The following is a 21,807-nucleotide window of genomic DNA, read 5'->3' on the forward strand; positions in this document are numbered from 1 at the left end:
TTGATTTGATTATTAGTATGTATCACACTACACAGCACGACGGGCCAGCGACCAACAGGAACGAGAGTTTCAATCGCGTGAGGCGCGAGAGACTAAAGAATCTAATATAATATTGTAATATTCATTTTGTTTTCATGCGATGACGTAGTAGATGAAGTAGACACTAAATAGATTAACGGACTTGGTATTACATGGATCTCACAACTTTTGACGGTAGAAAGACTGAGCTGCGAGACTTGGGTTTTTTACAGGATGTTTTTGATGGGATCTCACTTCTTTTTGTTGTTGTTCAGTTTCATGGGCTAAACACACCCTTACCCACCCTATACCCCCTCCCTTGCCTCATATGGTAGGTACCTATCTACACCTATTAAATTTATAACCACCACCAACCACCAACTGCATAAATAACTTTGTAATCCCATATATTTATATGGGATTACAAAGTTATTGATGCAGTTGGTGTATTTGGAAAACTGGACCGAAATTACAAAATATTTAAGTTTTCCCATGATTAAGACACTAAACTCTATATGTATTCCAAATATGAAGCTTCTAAGTCTGCTAGAAGTGCCTTGGACTTTTGATGATCGGTGAGTCAGTGAGTGACAAAATTTAGAAACTTTAACAAGTTGTCATTCTTAAACTACTGGTTCAAATTGACTGAAATTTTAAATATTCCGTGTTTATACAATGCCGGATTAGTTACTGAAGATTCAGGTTTCTTGCTTTATCCACAACCGAATTATAGGGGGTCGAAAAAGGCCCGAATTGCTTCGAGAAAAGGATGGTACGGCCGTGCCGCTTTTTTTGCTCGACTTAGGGGCACTGCCGTGCCCCCAGATGTTTAAAATGAAAATAGAAAATCTAGAACTGTATAAAAATCCAATGAAAGGCCATCCAACATTTAAAATAAAGTTAATAAATTGCATGCACTTTCCTAAAATCTGTTTTAAAGCTATGTATTATTTAATGTACCTACCTATATGTAATTTTTATATAACAATGTCTTAGTTGTAATAGATATATGTATTCTAATAGAATGTACTGGGTGTATCTGTCTGTATCCGACTTTTAACAAGACCATAATACATGTCTCTACTCTCTGCGTAATTAATAATTCAAGCCCCAACAAATCTTTCATACATTAGTTATTGTTAACCACATACATTTTTAACTTTAAATAATCTTAAAACAAAGCATATTTTGACTTAGCAACATATAGTATCAATTCTTTAATTAACACACTAACTAATGTATCTGAACCGCCATATTAAAATACACCCGAAACAAACTAGTATACCATTATAAGAGCAAAGTATACGTAAATGTTTAACCCCAGTGCACACAATAAACCTGTACAGTCATAGCATGTTGCATCAACCCGTCGTTCGCTTACAGCCTTTATCCGGAGCGCGCAAAGTACCCCTGGGTGGGTTGTACAACGGGAGCCGATGGGAAGGGCGAGGAACGGGTCGCTCACGGCTCCGAACTCTTCATGGCAGCAGACTCGAAGATGATCACCATCGGCGGAGGGTCAGTTCTTATAAAAATCATATTAAAATTCCAGCTTGCATCCACTACGAGCAAAATACCCGTGGGTTGGGTGTCTAGAGGACAAGGTTGAGGGTCCAAGCGATCAGAAAGAGGCCAGGACTCCACACGCCAATTCTCTCTTCATGGCGGCTGATAATACCATGATTACGATCGGTGGAGGGTATGTCGAGTGAACGTGTGATCATTATTGTGACAATGACAATTGAGGGATGTCGTTTTTGCGTTTCCTAGATGGCGCTAGTGGAGTTTAAAGTCTTGTTCGTTTAATCGCTGTTTTCAAAGCTGGTTTGGCTTGTCATTTTAAAATAATGTAGAGACATTATTATCCACTGGCGGCAATTTTAAGTGCCCTTATTGCCCTATTGAATCATGCTTGTTTCCATAGTCTGGGTTCGACTCCCTCCACAAACTCCAGTTATCTCCAAGAGTGTATTATAGCCTTGAATATGTATCCTACTTGGACGTAAGTGTACCCCAAGTTTGAATGGTTCGATGTCCGCATGTTTTGTTTTATAGTTTTTTTTTTTTGTTACTCATAGATATTGTTTTTCCGTTTCGATGTTGTGTTACTTTTTATTATTTGTTAATTTTATCACGAACATTTTAATCTCTTTTAATCACGAACCCCAATATTGACTTGGGCTCCATCATTTACATGCACTGTGATAACTAAATCTGTTGGAATGTGTCTATAATATGGTCTTTGTGTTCGACAGTGACGGCCAAGCGATCTGGATGGACGAGAACATCAGGTTCGGCAAGACTGACCGCTGCTCGACCTTCAACAACCCGCCGCTGTGCCCGAGCGGGGACTTCGAGATCAGGGTCCTCGAGGTGTACGGCTTCTCGGGGGCGTAGGCCCTCCACTTGAATAATCTCGATATCACCATAGTTTCATATCCCCCGTGTGATAAATGTTGTGATCGCTTCACTCCGCTGGAGCGCTACGTACGAGTGCGTGCCGGTCGAGGTTATCAATAGATCCCCAGGGATTTCATCCGCCATTATCTCGCCAATCCTCACACTCTTCTGTTGACCTGTAGCGACAGTGCCGCGCACTGGGTACCCGGTACCCACCCTCACCATATTTCAGAGGAAATCCCCCTCGTAGCGATGTATTGATCACCCTTTGCCGATATAACAGACTGTGTAGATGTATTCCTAATATTTATTCTACAAGTTAATCTCGGTGTGGACCCCGTAGCTGTCCTTTTCTATTCAAAGCTGTCCGTTTAAGACAACGAAGACGGGGAATGTAGGTTGTTTAAATATTTACTCGTGTTTAGAATGTGTAAGTACAAAAATTTTGAATGTATCGTACCTACTCTTGATGGATTAAATAATACGCTTATTATGAAAGCAATATGTATCTGTGGGGCGCAGCCGTGCGGTGGGAACGTTCGGGGACTCGGGCGATGCGAACATTCCAGTGACTCGACTCATAACATCGTTCTCTCATTGCGACGACTCAGCCTAGTCGTACACGTACGAACTAATTCGGTCCAAGCAACAGTATTTCGGTATCGTATTGTATGTTCATTATTGCTTGTTAGGATTTATACTCGCTGAAATTTCGTCGTTGCTCACAAAAATGTACCAAAGAGTTTATCTTGTAATGAATTTATTTGTGACTCGATGCTTCGTCATAGAATCACGGCGATGTCGCACTACATACGAACAATACGTTCGAGACCACAGACGCTCAGCTAACTTGTAGCTTGCGAACAAATATAGTATATCAGTGCTAATCGCAAACAATTCTCGCTCCTATCACGAAGTTGGAAGGTTCATCTCTCACTGCCATCGTTCGCAGTCAAAATAGTATTATTTATTATGTATTTCAAAGGTGATGTGCCAAAATCGGACCATATAACGAATTGGCTTTACTATGAACTCCGGGTAAAAATCTGGATTAATTTCTTTTATACATAAAATTTATGTAAAAGTGATTTTACATTTATTGTATATGTTTATTAACGAAACGTAAGTGGATTAGTTTATTTTTGTTTTATCGAAAATATGTCGAAATTATTTTAGTTAATCCGTTTGAGTCCGTTTGTCGGAACGTGGTTGTTGTGTTAGTTAATTGATGTGCTACTAACAGTTAGTAGTAGTGCCGTTGATATTAAGTTTAATAGGTGTTTTACTAGGAAGGGGGGGTTGTTGCGGGGGTCAGTTTCGACAGACGGACGTCAAACTCTCGTTAAGCAATGCAGGCGACGTGTAGGTACAGTCGGGAACGATAGAAGCGTGCAAACATATCCCTCGCGGTACAAAGGGGTACAACCTGCGTTCGTGTCACCCGCGGCTTATTCCGCTACGGTTTATTTGTAAATATTATTTTCTGCAGTCTCCTAACTACCGGACCATGCTCGACCAACACTTTACAGTTTAATCGCCTCACGAGGCCCGGACGGATTGTTATGTAAAAATGTTCACATGTACCTGAGTAATGTGTTTATATATTATGTGAAGTTGTGAATGTCGTTAAGTATTGTAGCCCATACACAAATATTATATCGTTTGGTTAATATAGACATTCTAACTTTTTGAATATTTATAAGGTATTTGATTTAGAGGAGGTTAGTTTAATATAGGGATTTGGACGGCCCGGTACGTGGCCTGTTCAATTTAATACGCGAAGTTGCCTCTTGAGCATAGTACAGCTCTATAGTATTTAAGAATGAAGTAAAACTCAACATAACAATAATGAAATTATGGTTTCGATTAAACTGCAAGGGTGGTCCCTAACACGGCATGGTCGCTACTTAGTGGGCTGTGCGTAGCGATGGGTTTCGTCATGGTACTACATGCTATATGTTATTCAGAAGCCTAAGACTCGTTTTAAATTCAAATTATTTATGTAACTTATTGATTAGGTAACCTGTAACGTTTATATTGTATGTTATGAAGCGTCTCTCTGCGGCCGACGGACTCACGGTCACATGTTTTTGTTTTTATTTTATGAAGTTAAGGAGATCAAAGTGTTTGGCCGGTGCAGTCGAGGGCGGCGCGCACTGTTTGCGTGCGGCCCTCGAGTGCAGCGCGTCGATATATTTATGTTATGTACTAAGGTCGCCCGCACAGAGACGATACTCGCGATATGTTGCTGTTAGCCAATTGTCGTTGATCAGTGTAAAGTCTAGTCTTTATCCTGTTTTTATTATCTCTAACGATATAATATTATGTAAACTATATACAAATTGATATTTAAAAAAAAGTTCGTGCGTTTTTTGCCCCATTATGGGGCGCGTAGGCTCGTGGTTAGTTAGTATATAAGTACATTTAATATATGTAAATTTATTAATCTCCTTTTTCCTTTTCAGTATTGTGTTGTTTTTTTATGTGAGGAGCATATCATTGTGTGACATGTATGTGAGGCGTGGATGTAGTGAGCTTTGTTTTGTTACTATGTACTGTTACATTCGAATAGTTTAGCCCGCCGCGCACGCGACGGTCTCAAACTCGTTTATGGTAATGTAAATGTTGCTTCATAATGTGTAAAAAAATATATAATCCTATATACATGTTGTTGTTTTATTATATTACCTGTTTGACCTACTTGCCCTATTTGAGCTTGATAAAATTGTAGGTGTTCTATTTTTATCAGTCAATCAATGTTATTGAATTATAGAAGAATAAATTATTCTGAAGTAAATTACACTCTGGTTAGCAAACATTTCAGTAATATTCATAACTTTGTTTAGAATAAGATAAGACTATTATCAAATGATGGAAATAAAACAGATTATCAAATAAAAAACAATTTTATTACATTATCAACACTAGTCCTTTGGACGAGTTCTATAATTGGTTACTCTTTGAGACATGTTAGTTTCTAGAGGTTCGTCATTCACCCAACTTGCAACCTCTTCATAAATAGTCTCAACAACTTCAAACACTTTATAGAAATTATCTTCAGTGATATTCGCTAAATAATAACACATTAACATTGCCAAAGGATTCCTCACTTTTGCTATGAAATCTTTTAACTCCTCCTTGTCATTTTCCTCAAAAGATGAGCCATCCTTATCAGTCTTCATGATAGATGATGTTGCATTCCACATATTGTAAGTTGGCTCAAAGTAATTCTCAGGTGACCCAGTTATTTTTAATGCATCTACAATTGTGTTTGTTGACACTAAAATATCAATTAAATCTGAATCAATTTCTTTGTTAACTATCAATTTCTCTTCGTAATATCTGAGTATTATATTTATAAGTGTTGTAACATTGTCTTTACTACTCTCATACATTTCTAATGAGTTTTCAAACCCAACAAAGTTCAGTACTATCTGGAGACTTACAATTTGAACTCTTTCCAACTTGCTCTTAGAGCATGTTGCTTTCCTATTCACTGTAATTTCAGTGAAGGCTGCTGTCAGACAGTCTAAGGCCTCTTCTACTACAAAGTGTGAATAGAATTTTGTGCGAAACTTTTCAGTATTACAATATGAACACAAGGTGTTTAAATTTTCTAAGGCTGTGACCAATAAGTCTTTGTGTGATGAATTCTTTAGAATAAAGTATAAAGCGGAAGAATACTCGACAGTTGCGAACAAATTCATCCAAGTCTCGATCTCCTCGTCGTTCGCTAAAAACAAACAACTGCTCACTAACCTAAGCAACTGAACTAACACTAAACTGTCGTCTGTATTTATATAACACATTAGAATAGCTAACAAATCGTCCATCTTCATCAAAACATTCACAACTTCCTTCTGGCAGCACATATTTCCAATAATACCGATAAAAATTTCAACAATTCTTGAGGTTTCAATAACGGGTAGAGCGAAATTGATAAGTTTCAAAACTTCGTGTTTCTGCAGAAATAACACAACGTCCTTCTCTGTAGTCATGTCCCACAGTATGCAGATATCATCTTCAAATGATTTTTCCTTTATATCTTCTTTTAGAGTATCCAAATTAGCGAGTTTAAGTAAAATTTTTAGAACAAAACGCTCGCTGTATGCGGTGTCGCCAATGACATCGCCGGCGACTTGATTCTGAGTTTCAGCATCTTCCATTTGTTCTGCCTTCATTTTATATACAACTTACAATATTATTTACAATTTTAATTTTATTTATAACTAAATAAATACTTTACATTACAATATAAAATTCTAAATAATAGTCCGTCACAGTGTCTCACACGTTTGACAGAACCGGTCATTGCCCTCGTTGAATGAACTACATAGAAACAGCGAATGAAGAACTTCTTATCAGACAGCTTTTCTGAAGTTAGTTACAAATATTATTAGTAATCATGTGAACTGAGTTTTTGCAACCGTCTCAATTGCGGATTATGAATATGTCAGGGTTGAGAGACCTCTAACCGACACTATTGCGAGGTTCCGGTCTTATGCGTATCAATTGAAAAATTACTGTCATTACTTTCAATCAAGCCAAACCACAATCCAACCTGGGTTTGGTTGGTTATGATGCAGTAAGGCGGGGTTCGTTTTTCGACCTCTCTAAGCTGACCTACTTATGTTCATCATGTCTTATTTAGGTCACACAAAATGATTTGCTTTATTTTATTCATGTTTTTATATTAATTACTACATTAGATGACAAGACAAAGTCGTCACAATTCAAATTCTCGTTTCAAAAATAATAAACATAAATTATAACTTTTGGTTTTATAAAGTATTAAACTTAACGTAAAATTAAATATTTCTGTAATACAATCTTATCTGCCCACAGCTTACTAAAGGTATAAGTAAATCACCTAAATATTTGATCTCTGCGATCAACATTTGAACTTTATTCAGCTTAAGACAGATTATAATGGTGATTTTTTATCGTAAGTTTTGAATTTCTGTACACAGATTACCTATTTACATAAAAATACCAATTCCATGTTTCACATAAACAAAAAATAGTACATATTGTATAATAAAGTATTAAAAAAAACACTAATTAATTGACTTAATTTGTCTTTTTGCCACAATAAAGTTACAAATACAAGAAAATTAATAATAATGACACATACACACACACACATATACATCAGAAAGTTTAAGGCTGTTTTTACAATAAGTGTATCAAATAATTTTTTTTTTCTTCTGGACAGGTTCTTAAATTCGATTAAACAATGAAAAAAGTCAACAAAAATAATGGCTCAGCGCTAACATAATTATTGTCGGCACTGACTCGTGCACGGCCAGATGGCAAACATCCTTAAAAATCTATAAGATTTTTAAAAAGGTTTGATTTGGCTGTTAATAATAAATTAGTAGGTAAATACTTACTATGGAAGGTATCTATTTATTTTGAGAATAGGCCATTTGACAAAATTCCATTAACATGAGTTATTTTTAAATTGATTAAAAATTGGACGTAAACATTCGAATTTAACAATAATATTTTGAATAACCCGCAAAACGGCTTCTTCGTGCAAGATAGCGCCCCGCACAAGCAAGTGAGGTCACTATCAATAAGTAACCAACATCAAGTTTTCTGGTCGATAAACGTACCATACTGCGATTTAAAAACAAATAATATGTAATTGGTTTTTGTATAAATAATGCCTTTCAAACAGTTTCTGAATAAAATAAACACCAAAACCGTAATAAGATTATTACAAGAAACATGCAGGTTACGTCACAATCGATTCACCAAACTTGACCGTTTTGTATCCCTGGTTGGGGTATAAAGATTTAAGATAAGTTTTTTTTTAAATAAACCATTATAAATACATATATAAATTTGTTTTACTCAATAACGCTTTTTAAAGTCATAATTTACGTATGTAGCTTTTAATAATACTTTATTTTTCATACTGTCAAATAGCCTATTGTGCAAGTTATTGAGTATTAAAATATATTTTACTGTCGCTTTGGTCCAAATAGTAGTCGCGAGCGCTACAGCTGAGCACAAAGATCTTATAAAATATTTGTAATTCAAAAAAATGTGCCTATCATACTCAATTTATTTTTTACATTATTAATACTTTACGAATATCTAAAACCACTTTTCTCCATTTTTCTATTTTTTCCCACTTCTTGAAGCGTAAAAATTGCTTTTGAGACATTTTTCAAATACTTTTTTTGTTCTTTTCCAGATAAAACATTGAATATTAATTCTGCGTTACCAATTCTAAATTTTTTGTCTTCCATTTTCTTGATTACAATTCTGGCTTCATAAGGATAATTGAGCCGAATCCATCCCTCAGGATCACCTTGTTGATAGTCCAAAAATTCAATGGTTGCACCTGAAAAGAAATAGTTTATGATCAAATTCTAGCAATATATTATATAAATAAATTATGTGACTAATACTTGAACTAAAATTGTTTTTAAAAAGTCTATACATAATTAGTTCTTGAATGAAATAATAAAAAAATAACATAAAAATCCAGGTGTTTTAGGACATTCTTTCATAAAAATGTAAAATAAATAGTGTAGAACTAATATTAAAGTGGACTAACAAATAAAATGGAATACCTAGTTCCAGCAGTGCTATATATAGATCTTCCCTGCTCAAGTCTTCTGGGGCTCCGGTAAAGTGTAAAACTGTTCCATAAGAAAATTCACGCTTCCCATGGGAATAAAATTTAATATAATCGCGGCACTCCATTAGTAAGTAATCTTCATAGTAATCCCTGCCTCGCATCCTGCGACACTTGCACATACCTTCTTCACCACACTCCACCTAAAATATAGAAAAAATAATCATTTGTTAGATCAAACATCAATCAAAACAAATCTTAATTTATCTGTGTCCCCTTGTGACTGGTGAATCAGCAATCTTTGAATGTGTGAGAAATTATTTATGAAAGGAGAACAATAAAATGAATGATTTGTGGTAGGATTATGTCTGTTATAGGAGAATAGTTAAAAAAAGATTATCTTAACTATTCAGGATAAGGGCAACAAAAAGATTATATTGAAGCCAATAACACAGACAAATTACTAGTTTATCATCATAAAAATTAGAATCTTATGATGCAATCTCCCGTCTGTGATCCATGATGTCTAGATTTTACTAATGAAATCTAGAAAGGGTTAAATCATCCCTGAATACAAAACATTTTTTACCAGCCACATAAAGTAAATATTCATTTACATATTTGTTAACGGTTTCATCGGAGTCGTAACCATCCATTTCAGGGTTTGTATCGATTACTAAACCATCAGGTGAAAAGCATCCTTCTCGTTTCTTTTTTCTTTTTAGAACTGGAGCGAAGGCGAGTGAGTTCAATTCTTCAGGTTCCAGTGGAATGTGATGGATACAGATAGGTTCATGTACTGTTCTAAGTTTCTTTAATTCTTTCACTTCTTTTGTTTTCTTAGCCCTTTTCTTTTTTTCATCTTTTTCTTTGTCTTTTTCTTCAGGGTTCGCACTTGGGCTATTGTTTATGAATTCCTGTATTTCTATTTCACCAGGCCATTCGGTAATTTTTAAATCATCAAAGCTTGTAATTATTTGATTTTCAGGATATATTTCTGGAGTTTTAGGCCTCGTTTTGTACTCAATATTATTGTTATTCTCATTCTGCAATTCGGCAGAATATTCGTGGACGTTAGTTTGGTGATACATGTTGTTATCCCACATGTCGTACATTTTTATACGTTTGCACAACCAGAACAGACTTATTTTTCTTAAATTTTATTATTGTGATACCACCACTGATATAAATAATACACTGTTTCCGAAAAATCAATAACAAAAACAAACACCTCGATTCTACATCTCGATTTATCAGTTATCCGTCAAAATGAATGAATGAAATTATTAGTACTGCCGACTGAGCATTTACAGAGCTGGTTACTTTAAAGAAGAAGATTAAAAGCTTTTGTCAAATAATATTTTTATAATTACCGTATGATTTGTTATTTAAAATCTAAAGATCATGCCATATTTTGTAGCCCGATAGTATAATTCATAGGTGTCTTGAAAATAAAAATACCTTTTGTTTTACCATTCAATTTTGCTGATTTGTTGACTGGTGGAATAATGAGAAGGGCGACTGCCAAACAAGGGTTTGATGTTCGGGTAGGGCTAAGAAACAACTAAAAACTTGTGTCGATTACGTCGCCAGTAAGGTACAAAGTTAGCGTACTCCAGTATAGTAGGGGTTGACCAAAATGCGGGTTTTGTGAACGGCGAGCAAGTGTAGCTCTCCCTTCGTCCAGAAGCAGACCAGCTTCAGACTATCATAGATGGGGCCCAGTGGGGCTGATGCCCGATCCGGAGCTGCGGACTTCCTAACGGGGTCACGGGGTTTTTAAACAGTGTCTGACTCTCCTTCTCGCCTCACTCAAGACTAGAAGTCATTGGATGATTTTCCCCTATCATAATTATTGATTTTCGGTTTTGAACTCCTGTGTGTAAATGGTAATCAAAGACTACTACAGTTACTGACTTGTAGTATGATAATCTTGCCAAGTTGCCCTCATTTGGGATTCTGAAACTGACAAGAACTATAGTAGTACTTTTGACGCGTGTGCTATATATGCGTGACGTGTGTTCTTACTACTTATTCAGAAAACAAAAGGAAGAAATGTGTTAATGTTATACTTACATATTACATTTTCATGTACTTCGCGTGTATCCCTCGTCAGCAGGCATTTGGGAAGTACATAGTACTGGGTTCCTGACTCACTACAGTTGTATCAGGGAAATGGATCAAAATAAAAAGGCAGCAAATATAATCCTTACAAGATAAATTTTAATAGTAAATATTTATGGAACAAATCAAAAACTAGGATAACACCGTTTCGGATCGTTAACAAACATTATAATTCTTGTAATCAAGTTTATCTTATACTTAAAAGCAATTATGAAAGTCTATGGTTAGCATAGAGTCCCCTCTACAGCAGCGATATCTGTAACTAACTGTCGTTTGCTTTGATTTTTCTAGGGGGCCCATCATCGTTGTCATTTCGCCTTTTCTTGCCATGGTATTTGTTTCCGCCCTTTCTGCCCTTATTACTCTTGAAGTTTTTCATATTTTTTCGCCTTTTAGCCATTTCTTCTACTGTTTTCTGTAAATATGTTGTTTCTTCTTCACCTTCGAGAACTTTGAATTCAACGTCGGCTTCAGCAATCTTCATCTTATTCTCAGTCATTTTCTCAGCGACAACCTTGGCAGTGTTTTCCTTTGTAAGGCGCACCCAACCCTCTTTGTCACCAACTTTGAAGTCAATGTATGCAATGTCTGCTCCTGTTGACAGTAAAGTAATAATCATGTTAATATTTTCACAAATCTAATGTGACATATTATTAATAAATTAAAATGAGACTAGAGAGCATCTTGTTTAACAGATATGTAACTTTTTAGTATAAGTTGTAGGCAAATTACGGTACGCGAGCGTCCTTCGACAAGATGTGGGAATAGATGGTTATTTTAATTATTATGTTTACGGCTTACTGTTTAACACCGAACTTGTCTAGTTTTAAGCCATGCTAAGGCTCATATTCATGAGTGGCATTCCGCGACAATCGCCGCACCTGAGTCTGAGTCAGGCTCCTCGTCAAACAGTTACGCGATTAAGCCAAAACATAATAGTTAATTTAGTATGTCTCAGGAAAGTTATAATAAAAGTAAAATTTTTGGTCCGCATAGTAGAAAAGAACCAATTAGGTAGGTAATAGGCTAAGCACTTCGTGTTTTGCTGATCATATGACATTAGTTATTTTTTTGTGGTGGTCACCAACAACCACAGGTTAACACTAAACTATGATGCTTATAAACCAGTGAGAGTACTATGAAACGCTGCTTACCAAGAGTTGAGAGTGCCTCTTTGATGTCCTCCCTCTTCATCTGATCTGTGCCACCACTGAAGTATAATACTGTTCCTGTTGGTAGCTTCAATTCTTCTTTTTCCACCTGAGGACGAAATATAAAATATTATTATACTGTGGTGTTTAATTTAAGTAATAATAGTCTTCAGTCTGCTTAGTTTGTGTTATAGTTGTGGTTGCAAACAACTTGACTTGCGTAAGTAAAATATTTGGTTTTATTTTATTTTAAAACATTATCCCACATTTGAGGTTTCCGAAAATTTACACATTTTTTATTAATCGACTTAAAAAAATTGAGGTTCTCAGTTTGACCTGTATGTATGTTTGATCATGATTGTCTTGCGTCTGGATGAACCGATTTTGATGCGGTTTTAAGCATAGTATTTTACAGACTTAGATTTTAGAAATAGGATCCAGCATATTCATACTATTAAGAATTTTGATATAGAGAAACAGGCCTAGCATTGTCTAACTATCTAATGAAAGTTATTTTAAACTGCATTTATTAATAGTTTTTAGGAATGGTTGATGCCTGTGACAACTCATTAGCAAGACAGATAGTCTTTTCTACATAATAGAGTATTTATAAATAACTTACATGATGATGTTCCTTGTCCTTATTCTTTTTGTTATCTTTCTGTTCCTTCTTGTTGGCATATTCTTCTTGTTTCTGTGCTATGTAGTCTTCTTGCCAGTGGATAAGCAGTTCTGTGCCCTGGTACTCATGAGGTTTAGACTCCATGAATTTTTCAGCCTGAAATTAGTGGTAACTTGTTAAATATCGGTAAATTGAACACTTATAAGAGGTTTACTTGAAAGATATGTTATCTATAAAGTAGATTTAGGCCAAAGTTAAGTAAAATGAAGGTTTCCAATTAAATTGAAGTCTAGACGGGTAATAAAAAGACATGTTTTAGTAAATATAAAACTACAATACTACTTATTTTAATTTTATTAACTACAGAGTTTAAAATCTTAAGTGTTTATCAGTCCATGCTTTACAAGTACAGCAAGCATATAGTCATTATACAAGCATCTTAACATTAAAATAATAACTATTAAGCGACACACTACATTTACTCAAAAAAAATCACAATTTACTAATGTGTCTCTCCATTCATGTATGTAAGTCTGTGTTTTTTTAGTAAATTTATTATAACTTTAATTCAAAGACAAAGAAATTAAATGCAGATAAAACATACCTGTTCCCTAGTCTTGAAGGTAAGGAATATGGATCCCTTGAACAGCCTCTTCTTAGTGGATCTTTCTTGGTACTTCCTCATGATAATATTCTCAACCTGTTCATACTGCCTGAAGTGTTTCAACAAGTCATCTAGGGTCGACTCTTTGGGGAACCCTTTAGCGTAAATAGTCCTGCTACTTAACTCCTTTCTGCGTTCCTCGTTCATCTCCGGAATGGGCACTTCAGGGCTGCGTCTGACTTTCTTTTTGTCTTCAGAGACCTGTAATGTGGAGATATAATGTTTAAATGATGGTTTAACTTTATGAAGGAACAATTTATATGAGAACACATATTCGGGTAGTTGATAAAATCATTAAAAATACATTAATTATTGATAACATGGGTTTGAAGATTCTTTTTTTAATGGATACAAATTAGAATTGAATTAGATTGACAAAATTTATAGGATTGTCTCCTATCCATAGATTAAACTGTTCCATAAATAAACTGCTTATTATCAACAATGAATATTGTAACAATATGTTATATGCAATAAAATTATTAAAAAATTACCTCAAGTAATCCATTGGTAGATTTCAGCAAGGCTTTGGCAATGATTTCAGTATCTTTAGTGAGCTTGGCAAGTCGGTTGAACCTGGTGAGGATGTCCAGTGGAACCCATCCATCATCGATCTGGACTTGTTCTCGGAGGAATTTATCTCGTGGAAGGTTCAAATCTCCTGTAAATATAGAGATGAAAATTGTAAAGGGGAGTTTTGAAGTTTGTTTTGTTAGTATTATTGATAGCTGAAGTTAAATCATGATGATCATTAGTTTAACTGTCTCCCCGCTGAGATTTCTAAACAGAGCCTGGAGCCAAATGCCACTTAATGCTTGTCTTCAAATGGAGTAGAAAACTAAATTATATGGTATTAACATAAATATTGACACTTATCAGTAAACAAGCGCTGAAGTATTATGGCTATATGCTTAGAGAAGGAATGTGCATTGTAATGCTTGCTCAAGACGGAGACAGACGGAGTGGCAATATGAAATATATGATTTTTAATTACATTTAAGTAAGAATTCTAAATATTGTTTTAGGGTGCTGTATTAATAAATTAATGCTTAAAAAGTAGAATTGCAACATGATGAAACACAATAAAATATAATCTTGCATCATTATTATGGCATGAGCGACTACATATATGCAACAAAGTTAATACAGATACCTGTTGTAGGTACTTTTAATAAAATACTATACATTTGTTGACTATACTGTTCTATATAGTACCTATATTGTAAATTCTATCATATTATTGTTATGTATAACTTATGTAGGCGACTCAAATATAAATAACGTGGGTGCCAGCTGGTTATAAAATGTAAAGTACCTACTGATGTTTATAAGTATACTTAAATAATGAGCATAAACAACATTTTACTGGCTCGTGAATAGTATTAGTAAGCTAAGAACTTTAGCCAATCGCGTCTTCTTTATTTAATCCCTACGCCAGACGAAATAGCAAAACAAGTTTAGTACTCACCGAAATAATATTCAACCTGACGAATAATCGCAGATTCCAACTCATTCTGTTCTTCGGAAACCTCCTCCTGCTTGTTATTCTCTCCGTTAGACTCCGCAACGACTTCCTTAGCCTCAGTCATGTCTAAAACACCAAATTAAACAACAATGTTAGTCTTTCAACTCAAATCTACACGCGCATCCGCATTTTACAAATGGCGCTATCGATTAACATCTTTACCTGGTTTATTTCTGCAGTTTTTGACACAAATACGTCGAAAATAACAATTAAATTGTTACTATTTACGTAAATTTAAAAATATAGGTGGATTCCCTTATGGGGAACACGTGTTTTCAATCTTTACCCCACACGCGGCCGGCACGAAAACGAAATGATAGAATGGCGGGAGAGCGGGAGGGAGGGGCGCCGTAATGATGTTTGACGTTTCGTTCTGAAAACCAGTGCTTGGTATATTTGGTATTGATTTTATAATTTATAGTTATAATTTTTAGGTAAGCGGGTTTGTTCGTGCATTAAAGTAATTAATCATTATTAAACATTAAATACTTACTATTTAATTTTATAATGCAAATGTTTTTGTGCCTATTCCTGTTACGTGCAATAAATTAAAAATTAAAATTAAAACATCTAAAGCATTTTTTGTGTCGAAATTAGTAATTAGTCACTTATTAATTTCAGAATATATTTCTTAAAATAAGAATTAGATTAATATTATCTTAATGCTTTAATTTACTAGTAGAGCAGATGACTTTTATACCCTCAGTCACTGGTAAGTGCCAACTGTCAGATTATGTAAATGAAAACATTCCGTCAATGTCAAAATAAACAACATAACCTGTAAATACATCGTGTGAATATTGAAATATTGTTCAAATTATGGTTTGATTACATTTACAATTATGGGAGTCCGAGGATTGACTACTTACATCAGTCATAAAGAGAATTCTTTCCTACAAGACTTCTTATTACACGATTGCTCTCTGGTTATAGATGGTCATAGTTTGTGTGCGCAGTTGTACAGGTTACTCAACTGTTTCTCCGCTTTCGGTGGGGATTACGATAAATTCGCCTCGTACGTACGAAACTTTTTCAAGAACCTGAAGAAATGTAACATTACACCTTATGTTTTGTTCGACGGGAGTTACGAACATAGGAAATTGAAAACTGCGCACAGTAGATTAAGGTCTAAAATTTATGGTGCTTCAAAGCTAGACCCGGTTACTCAAGGCAGTCTACAGATCTTTCCGTTACTAGTTCGTGATGTTTTCATAGAAGCTTTGATTGATATGAATGTGGCATACACAGTCTGTGAGTTTGAAGCTGACGATGAAGTAGCTGCGATGGCCAGGCACCTCGAATGTCCTGTACTAAGCTACGATTCAGACTTCTACATATACAATGTCCTATACATCCCCTTCAACACACTAGACTTCAAAGCTAAACCAATAGAAATTGATGGTACCAAACACTTTGCTTTAGAATGCAAAATCTTCAGAGTCGAATACATGCTCAAAAACTATGGAGGATTACAAGAAGAATTATTGCCTCTACTAGCAACATTATTAGGCAATGACTATGTTGAGAAGAAAGTGTTTAGGAAATTCTTCTCACAAATGAAACTGCCTAAGACAAAGAGGAAGACCAATGATCAACAGAAATGTATTCATAGTTTATTTCAATGGCTGCAGAATGAGACATTGGAGACAGCTATACAGAAGATACTGGGTCGATTGAAGAAGAGACAGAAGGGAAAAGCTCTTGCTTTAATTAAGAAGAGTATTAATGGCTACCATAGTAAAAACTGTAGATCACTGAAGTACTTTAATATCAGTAAAGAAGATACTCCTGAATCAGAGTGGCAATTGCCTGAAAACTTCGAAGAAGAAATTATGGCAGAAGATGGAGGTGAAAATGAAAATGACAATGATAATGAAAATGAGTCTTCTTCAGAGGATGAAGAGGTCTCTTCTGCAAATGAGGGAGAAGAAGAATTAGAGGGAGAAAGAGAAGAAGAGGAAATTGAAGACAATGGGACAGAAACTGAAGATGAACAGTCAGATCTTGGTGTACCTGATTGGTTTGCTGAAGGAATTCGACAGAATCATATCCCAAAAGCATACATAAACCTTTACACACATCACCTGCACTTCTGCTCACCCCAAGCAGAAGATTATGACGAGGCAGACTCATTCTTATGTTGTCTACCTATCCTGAGATATGCTTTTGATCTTTTAACTGATTTCTCAGAGGAGTATTGCATATATGTTAGCCGGGAAAATAACTCAAGTTACAAAAGGTTATTTGTCAAAAATGATATTGGGACTTCAAGACAATTTGATGCACCATTCTCTGAACTAACAGAAGAACAATTGAAGTCATGTTTTGAACACTTTTTGAAAGAAAAACTGAAGGGATTTCACTATAAATTAGTTGAACAATTACCATCCAATTTCCAGTTGTTTTTTATTGCTATCTTATGGTGGGTGGCAAACTGTGATGTTCCGTTAGGTAATATACATAGTTTAATCATGTGTTATGTAATGCTAGAAGCAGTAGATGAAAAAACAGGGACATTTAGAGGACAGTTCCAATTCAATAACAAATATTCTAAAAGAGTTGAAGAGCTAAAGAAGAATGCAGCACCTCTCACATTTGTCGAAAACGAATTGTTCTTGAACAAAAACAAAGTGCAATATGAAGACTCTTTGATAGCTGCACATGTTTTGCTAAAACATTTTGAGTTGGATGACAAAATAAAGAAGAAACCGAAAAGTTATGACTCAAAGAAGATGCAGTCTTTTGCCCAGTTTCAGTGTTGTTTGAGCCAGATTAATAGTCTAAACACTCTTTGTAGGAGTCCTTTTGAGAGTACAAAGTATTCGAAAAGTTTCAATGGCACCTTTGTATATAATGTGGCAGTCAAATTGGAAAATCAAGTGGACCCAAAGGCGTTTTTGGAACAGTACTTGAGAGGTGCTAACTCCGTGTTATTGTTTTATAAGAGCTTAAGCTTTATTTTCGAAAGATGTGCGGAAGTAATGGGTTTGACGACGCAAAAATGGGAGGGTACTAAGAAAAGGAGACGAAGGAAGAGAAATAATACGATAGAGGATGAAATCAATTTTATTGTAAAGGGTTTTGAATCAGAGGTTATTATTTAGAATAAATTTTTATATTTTTTCTCTATTGTTTTTATTAAAGATAACTAATTCTTATGACTCTCTCCCCATTTACCCTATCAGTATCTAAAAAAAAATATTACCAAAGTACTACTGTTACTCTTTTCAGAGGATTATGAAAGGCAGATGACAATGGCTCCATGTCACACATCAACAGCCTATAAGTGGCCACTGCTGACCAAAGGCCTCTTCTCCTACGTAGAAGATTTGAGCAACAATTACCACACTTACGGCGCATTCCAATAAACTACGGATCGGTAGATGTGCCTACGAGCCGTAGAATTTTGACACATTTTGTATGGAGCTTATGTCAACCCAATTCTACGGCTCGTAAGCAAATTTACCGATCGGTAGTTTATTGGAATGCGCAAGTTACATATCTTGAGCAATTGTTCAATGTGGGTTGGCGATTTCAGACTTATAATAAGAAATTATAAGCCCAGGTTTCCTCACGATGTTTTCCTTCACAGTTTGTCAGTGGTATCAAAATAATCTTAGAAACTACGTATAGCTCAGAAAAGTCACAATGATACTTGCCGTTAGTAGGTTTCAAAACCTGGCAACCCTTATGCATGAGAAGCAGACTTAAAGCTTAGGAAAATAAAGATACTCAGGCTACCGGGGCCTATGGGAAAGTCTAGAAGGCAGGAGGGTATACTGTTAATACTCATTTACAGATTCAAAAGTAGTTAAAAATAATGAAAATTCGTAGCCCTCTTTTTGTTTCATCATAGTCGGGGTAAAAATAAAACAAAAATTAGGTACTAGCTTACTCTAAAAATAATTTAATGTACTTTCTTAGATCCATTCATATGAGATACAGGAGTTCTACTCTTTCCTGAGACAAGAGAGTCTAATTTTTCGCCGAATAAATAGAAGACCATCCCCAGGACTGCGCTGCCGATGAAGTATAAAGTCTTGGTGGTCCAACTGACAACATAGAGGAAGGGGTAGGGCCAAATACCATATTTGAAGTACACAATGTGAATATATGCCGCGTAGATAGCTGTCATGGTTATGGCTACAGTAAAACCAGTCTTCTTCGTTGGGAAATTCCTTCTCGTAACAAGCAGCTCAATGAGAATTATAGGCAAAATTGACGTGTGCATAATATGGTTGATCCATTTCGGGAATTTAAGTTCGGCCTCAGGAGGGAAAATAGCCTCTTTGTTGAATATGTAGAAGGTCCAAAATACAAGGACCACGTAGAATGCTGTGCACAGTGTGATGCTGAAGACGACGTCCTTAATTTGACGGATTAGAGGCGGTTTTCGCGTGACTTCGTTGGTGCCGAAGATATCGTTCAGGAGAGATATCACGAAGTAGACATGCTGGAGCGCCTGAAAGTATGAGAAGAATAGAATTAGTACATGTTTTTTAAAGTAACGGATTTGAAAAGGTTAAAAATTTTGAGAATGAATCATCAATCAATCATTCATATGAATCATTACATACATATTATTATATTATAGTTATAAGGGCCCACGTCTCTGAACAGGGTCAGAATAGGTCAAAAGTTGTTATCGGCTTAGGGTTCCGATACCGTATAGAAAGCAAAGGTTTTTTCATATAAAATTTGAGTCAGCAAGTTTAGCCTACACACAGAGACATTTAATGATTATTTAAAATATTCCTTGGTAACAATTATGTATCGAAAACAATTGCTAAGGACTGGGTTAAGTAATCATTAAATGACTCTGAGTACGGCGGTAAAACTTTAGGGACACTTGAATTAATTCTGTCTGGCTTATTAATGGAAAAGTACTGCAAATACTTATATCTATATATCTTTAATCCTGATAACATTCATTCATGACTTCGATAGACAAACTCATATCCGCACAAAAGATACCGAATTGCTGATAACGTTTCTTAAAATAAATTTATAAAGGTAGGTATTTGATATTTATAATTTTATTGTTATAATTTTATCTAAAGCTTCAATCATTGCACTTTGTATCCATGACTTCCTTTTTTAGTTCATTCGGTTAAGATTAAGTATAGGTAGTAGGTTATATTTAATTCCTGTAATCCTTATACTTAGTTGGTGGAGACAGTCTCGTTGTTCTAATTAATGGTCGCAAGGGCTATTGCCGGGCAAGAGGCTTCGGGTTCGATTCCCAGGTCAGGCAAAGTATTGCTTTTTTAGGTTTATCGAAAATTTCTCAGCTGTAGCACTGAGTCTGAAATTACGCCCAGTATATGGCAATAGGCACCCCCTATAACATGGGACTTATAACACGAACGGTGAAAAGTGAGTGTAGGTACATTGTACAGTGGCATTACCGCATTACATGTGCACCTCTGCCTGCCACTTCAGGGATAAAAGGCGTGACGAATCGTTCCTTATAGGTACTTAGGTAGAAAACTTTAACCCAATATGAACTAACCCCTCGCCGCATGGAACTTTAATAAAGGTAGCTAGTGTAAGGGGCTACCTTCTCCTTTGGGATAAGGGGAAGGCAGCCGTTCACCCTTGGGAGATTCAATGGCGTACCGTTATGTCGTTGTTGGTAGCATAATAACCATAGATATATCTGTGGTAATAACTTAAAGACGATGGTACTACTGATTTTAATATTTGTTATAGGTATTTGTGCAAATTAATAAGATACCTAATAATTTGGTATTGAAGAAGATGTAGGTGTAAATATTTAGTATCACCGGTAGAACCTGCCGAAATATTTTTCAGATGCCTCGAGAAAAATATTTAGGAACCATACTGACAACAAAATCGTAAACTTTGGTATTTTTGACAACAAAATCATAAACTTTGCTCTACGCTAGGATTTTATTCTATCGTAGATGCAATTACAAACATTTCAAGGAACAGAGAGTAAAGATCCCTAGGAAAAGGAGAAAAATTTCCTAAATTTACTTGTATACATAGGTAAGTATCTATTTAGGTAAAACAGAAAAGAACACAACAAGAAACAGAAAATATACAAATAAATATTTAATAACTTAATATAAAGAATTTTTCAAAATGAATTGTTAGGGTTTTGTAACCAGAATTCAACGAGCGTATTATTAAAAACAAACTGGAAAATTGCACGCGGAAATGGATGAATGACTAGAGACTATCTAGTTAGTAATATGAATAGAGAAAAATGTACTTACAAGAGTCCAAAACGTGAAAAATAAAACTCGAGCCTTCAACGGGATGAACTCGAATTCTTTAGACGGATATTCGATGTCAATATACTTCTGATCGAACCAGAATGCGTAGGAATATACGCTGATCACAGCTAAATGGAATAAAACTATCATTTTGAAAAAAATAATTTAAAAATAATTAACTATTGCAACACTTTTCCCAACGTCTGTTTCAGTCGACGTCTCTCGCAATACTGTCACGATTTGAAAATCGAACGCTGTTTATTTATTTAGTGGTCCAGCTTTGAATCTTATCGGCCTATTATTGGTATGATAATAATTTTGAAATACATTGACTGTTTTATTTGATAACGATTTTCTACTTCAGTATTGAAGAGGCAGTGGATGCTGTGCGTCTACCAATGTTGGTGTTGGATCGTTGGCGTTGGACGTACCTAAATGCCATAATATTGGTCTTATCAAGTCTTATGTG

The 21,807-nt window shown here is 35.3% G+C and overlaps 6 protein-coding genes across 15 annotated transcripts in view; 2 read left to right on the forward strand and 4 right to left on the reverse strand.

Annotated features, from left to right (window-relative positions):
- The window catches only part of LOC118273115 (GTPase-activating protein skywalker), an 89,753-nt gene extending 84,669 nt beyond the window's left edge, over window positions 1–5,084 (forward strand). For 5 of the 9 annotated variants that reach the window (XM_035589906.2, XM_035589910.2, XM_035589912.2 and 2 more), the window contains 2 exons: window positions 1,402–1,536; window positions 2,274–5,084. In XM_035589906.2, coding sequence (XP_035445799.1) covers window positions 1,402–1,536; window positions 2,274–2,415 — 277 coding nt within the window. In that variant the 3' untranslated portion in view covers window positions 2,416–5,084. Of the gene's footprint in view, window positions 1–1,401; window positions 1,537–1,570; window positions 1,718–2,273 lie in introns of all 9 variants that reach the window. The other 4 variants (XM_035589904.2, XM_035589905.2, XM_035589911.2 and 1 more) reach the window with 1 other exon arrangement.
- A 221-nt stretch (window positions 5,085–5,305) lies between these two features.
- On the reverse strand, window positions 5,306–6,795 carry LOC118273117 (uncharacterized). Its single transcript, XM_035589913.2, has one exon. The coding sequence runs from the start codon at window positions 6,597–6,599 to the stop codon at window positions 5,343–5,345; it is 1,257 nt and encodes a 418-aa protein (XP_035445806.2). The 5' UTR covers window positions 6,600–6,795; the 3' UTR covers window positions 5,306–5,342.
- A 498-nt stretch (window positions 6,796–7,293) lies between these two features.
- On the reverse strand, window positions 7,294–10,284 carry LOC118273118 (uncharacterized). 2 transcript variants are annotated; one of them, XR_007705692.1, is made up of 3 exons: window positions 9,600–10,284; window positions 9,006–9,213; window positions 7,294–8,773 (listed from the first exon to the last, which is right to left on the reverse strand). XR_007705692.1 is itself a non-coding variant. In XM_035589915.2 (3 exons), the coding sequence occupies exons 1-3, from the start codon at window positions 10,123–10,125 to the stop codon at window positions 8,514–8,516; spliced, it is 966 nt and encodes a 321-aa protein (XP_035445808.2). In that variant the 5' UTR covers window positions 10,126–10,282; the 3' UTR covers window positions 8,208–8,513. The 2 variants fall into 2 exon arrangements, 1 of the variants encoding a protein (XP_035445808.2); XM_035589915.2 differs by having other exon boundaries at window positions 8,208–8,773; window positions 9,628–10,282.
- Window positions 10,285–11,211: 927 nt separating this feature from the next.
- LOC118273541 (la protein homolog) lies at window positions 11,212–15,425 on the reverse strand. The gene is made up of 7 exons (XM_035590567.2): window positions 15,259–15,425; window positions 15,040–15,162; window positions 14,066–14,232; window positions 13,512–13,772; window positions 12,908–13,063; window positions 12,289–12,394; window positions 11,212–11,728 (listed from the first exon to the last, which is right to left on the reverse strand). Exons 2-7 carry the CDS (start codon window positions 15,158–15,160, stop codon window positions 11,397–11,399), a joined length of 1,143 nt encoding a protein of 380 aa, XP_035446460.1. The 5' UTR covers window positions 15,161–15,162; window positions 15,259–15,425; the 3' UTR covers window positions 11,212–11,396.
- A 411-nt stretch (window positions 15,426–15,836) lies between these two features.
- Window positions 15,837–18,220, forward strand: LOC118273514 (protein asteroid). The gene has a single exon (XM_035590514.2). The coding sequence runs from the start codon at window positions 15,939–15,941 to the stop codon at window positions 18,198–18,200; it is 2,262 nt and encodes a 753-aa protein (XP_035446407.2). The 5' UTR covers window positions 15,837–15,938; the 3' UTR covers window positions 18,201–18,220.
- Window positions 18,221–18,980: 760 nt separating this feature from the next.
- Window positions 18,981–21,577, reverse strand: LOC118273698 (androgen-dependent TFPI-regulating protein-like). Its single transcript, XM_035590795.2, has 2 exons — window positions 21,339–21,577; window positions 18,981–19,558 (listed from the first exon to the last, which is right to left on the reverse strand). Exons 1-2 carry the CDS (start codon window positions 21,486–21,488, stop codon window positions 19,004–19,006), a joined length of 705 nt encoding a protein of 234 aa, XP_035446688.2. The 5' UTR covers window positions 21,489–21,577; the 3' UTR covers window positions 18,981–19,003.
- Between the last annotated feature and the right edge of the window lie 230 nt (window positions 21,578–21,807).

Source organism: Spodoptera frugiperda, chromosome 1 (genome assembly GCF_023101765.2).
Source record: "Spodoptera frugiperda isolate SF20-4 chromosome 1, AGI-APGP_CSIRO_Sfru_2.0, whole genome shotgun sequence".
Taxonomy (NCBI): Eukaryota; Metazoa; Arthropoda; class Insecta; order Lepidoptera; family Noctuidae; genus Spodoptera; species Spodoptera frugiperda.

Coding starts and splice junctions, on each gene's coding strand:
- LOC118273698 (XM_035590795.2), bottom strand. CDS start 21,488: ATGATAGTTTTATTCCATTTAGCTGTGATCAGCGTATATTCCTACGCA. Junction 19,559..21,338: donor TTTTCACGTTTTGGACTCTT/GTAAGTACATTT, acceptor TCATACTTTCAG/GCGCTCCAGCATGTCTACTT.
- LOC118273118 (XM_035589915.2), bottom strand. CDS start 10,125: ATGTACGACATGTGGGATAACAACATGTATCACCAAACTAACGTCCAC. Junction 9,214..9,627: donor ATGAAACCGTTAACAAATAT/GTAAATGAATAT, acceptor TCTATATTTTAG/GTGGAGTGTGGTGAAGAAGG. Junction 8,774..9,005: donor TATAGCACTGCTGGAACTAG/GTATTCCATTTT, acceptor ATTTCTTTTCAG/GTGCAACCATTGAATTTTTG.
- LOC118273541 (XM_035590567.2), bottom strand. CDS start 15,160: ATGACTGAGGCTAAGGAAGTCGTTGCGGAGTCTAACGGAGAGAATAAC. Junction 13,064..13,511: donor CCTTCAAGACTAGGGAACAG/GTATGTTTTATC, acceptor CACTAATTTCAG/GCTGAAAAATTCATGGAGTC. Junction 12,395..12,907: donor AGGACAAGGAACATCATCAT/GTAAGTTATTTA, acceptor TTTCGTCCTCAG/GTGGAAAAAGAAGAATTGAA.
- LOC118273117 (XM_035589913.2), bottom strand. CDS start 6,599: ATGAAGGCAGAACAAATGGAAGATGCTGAAACTCAGAATCAAGTCGCC.
- LOC118273514 (XM_035590514.2), top strand. CDS start 15,939: ATGGGAGTCCGAGGATTGACTACTTACATCAGTCATAAAGAGAATTCT.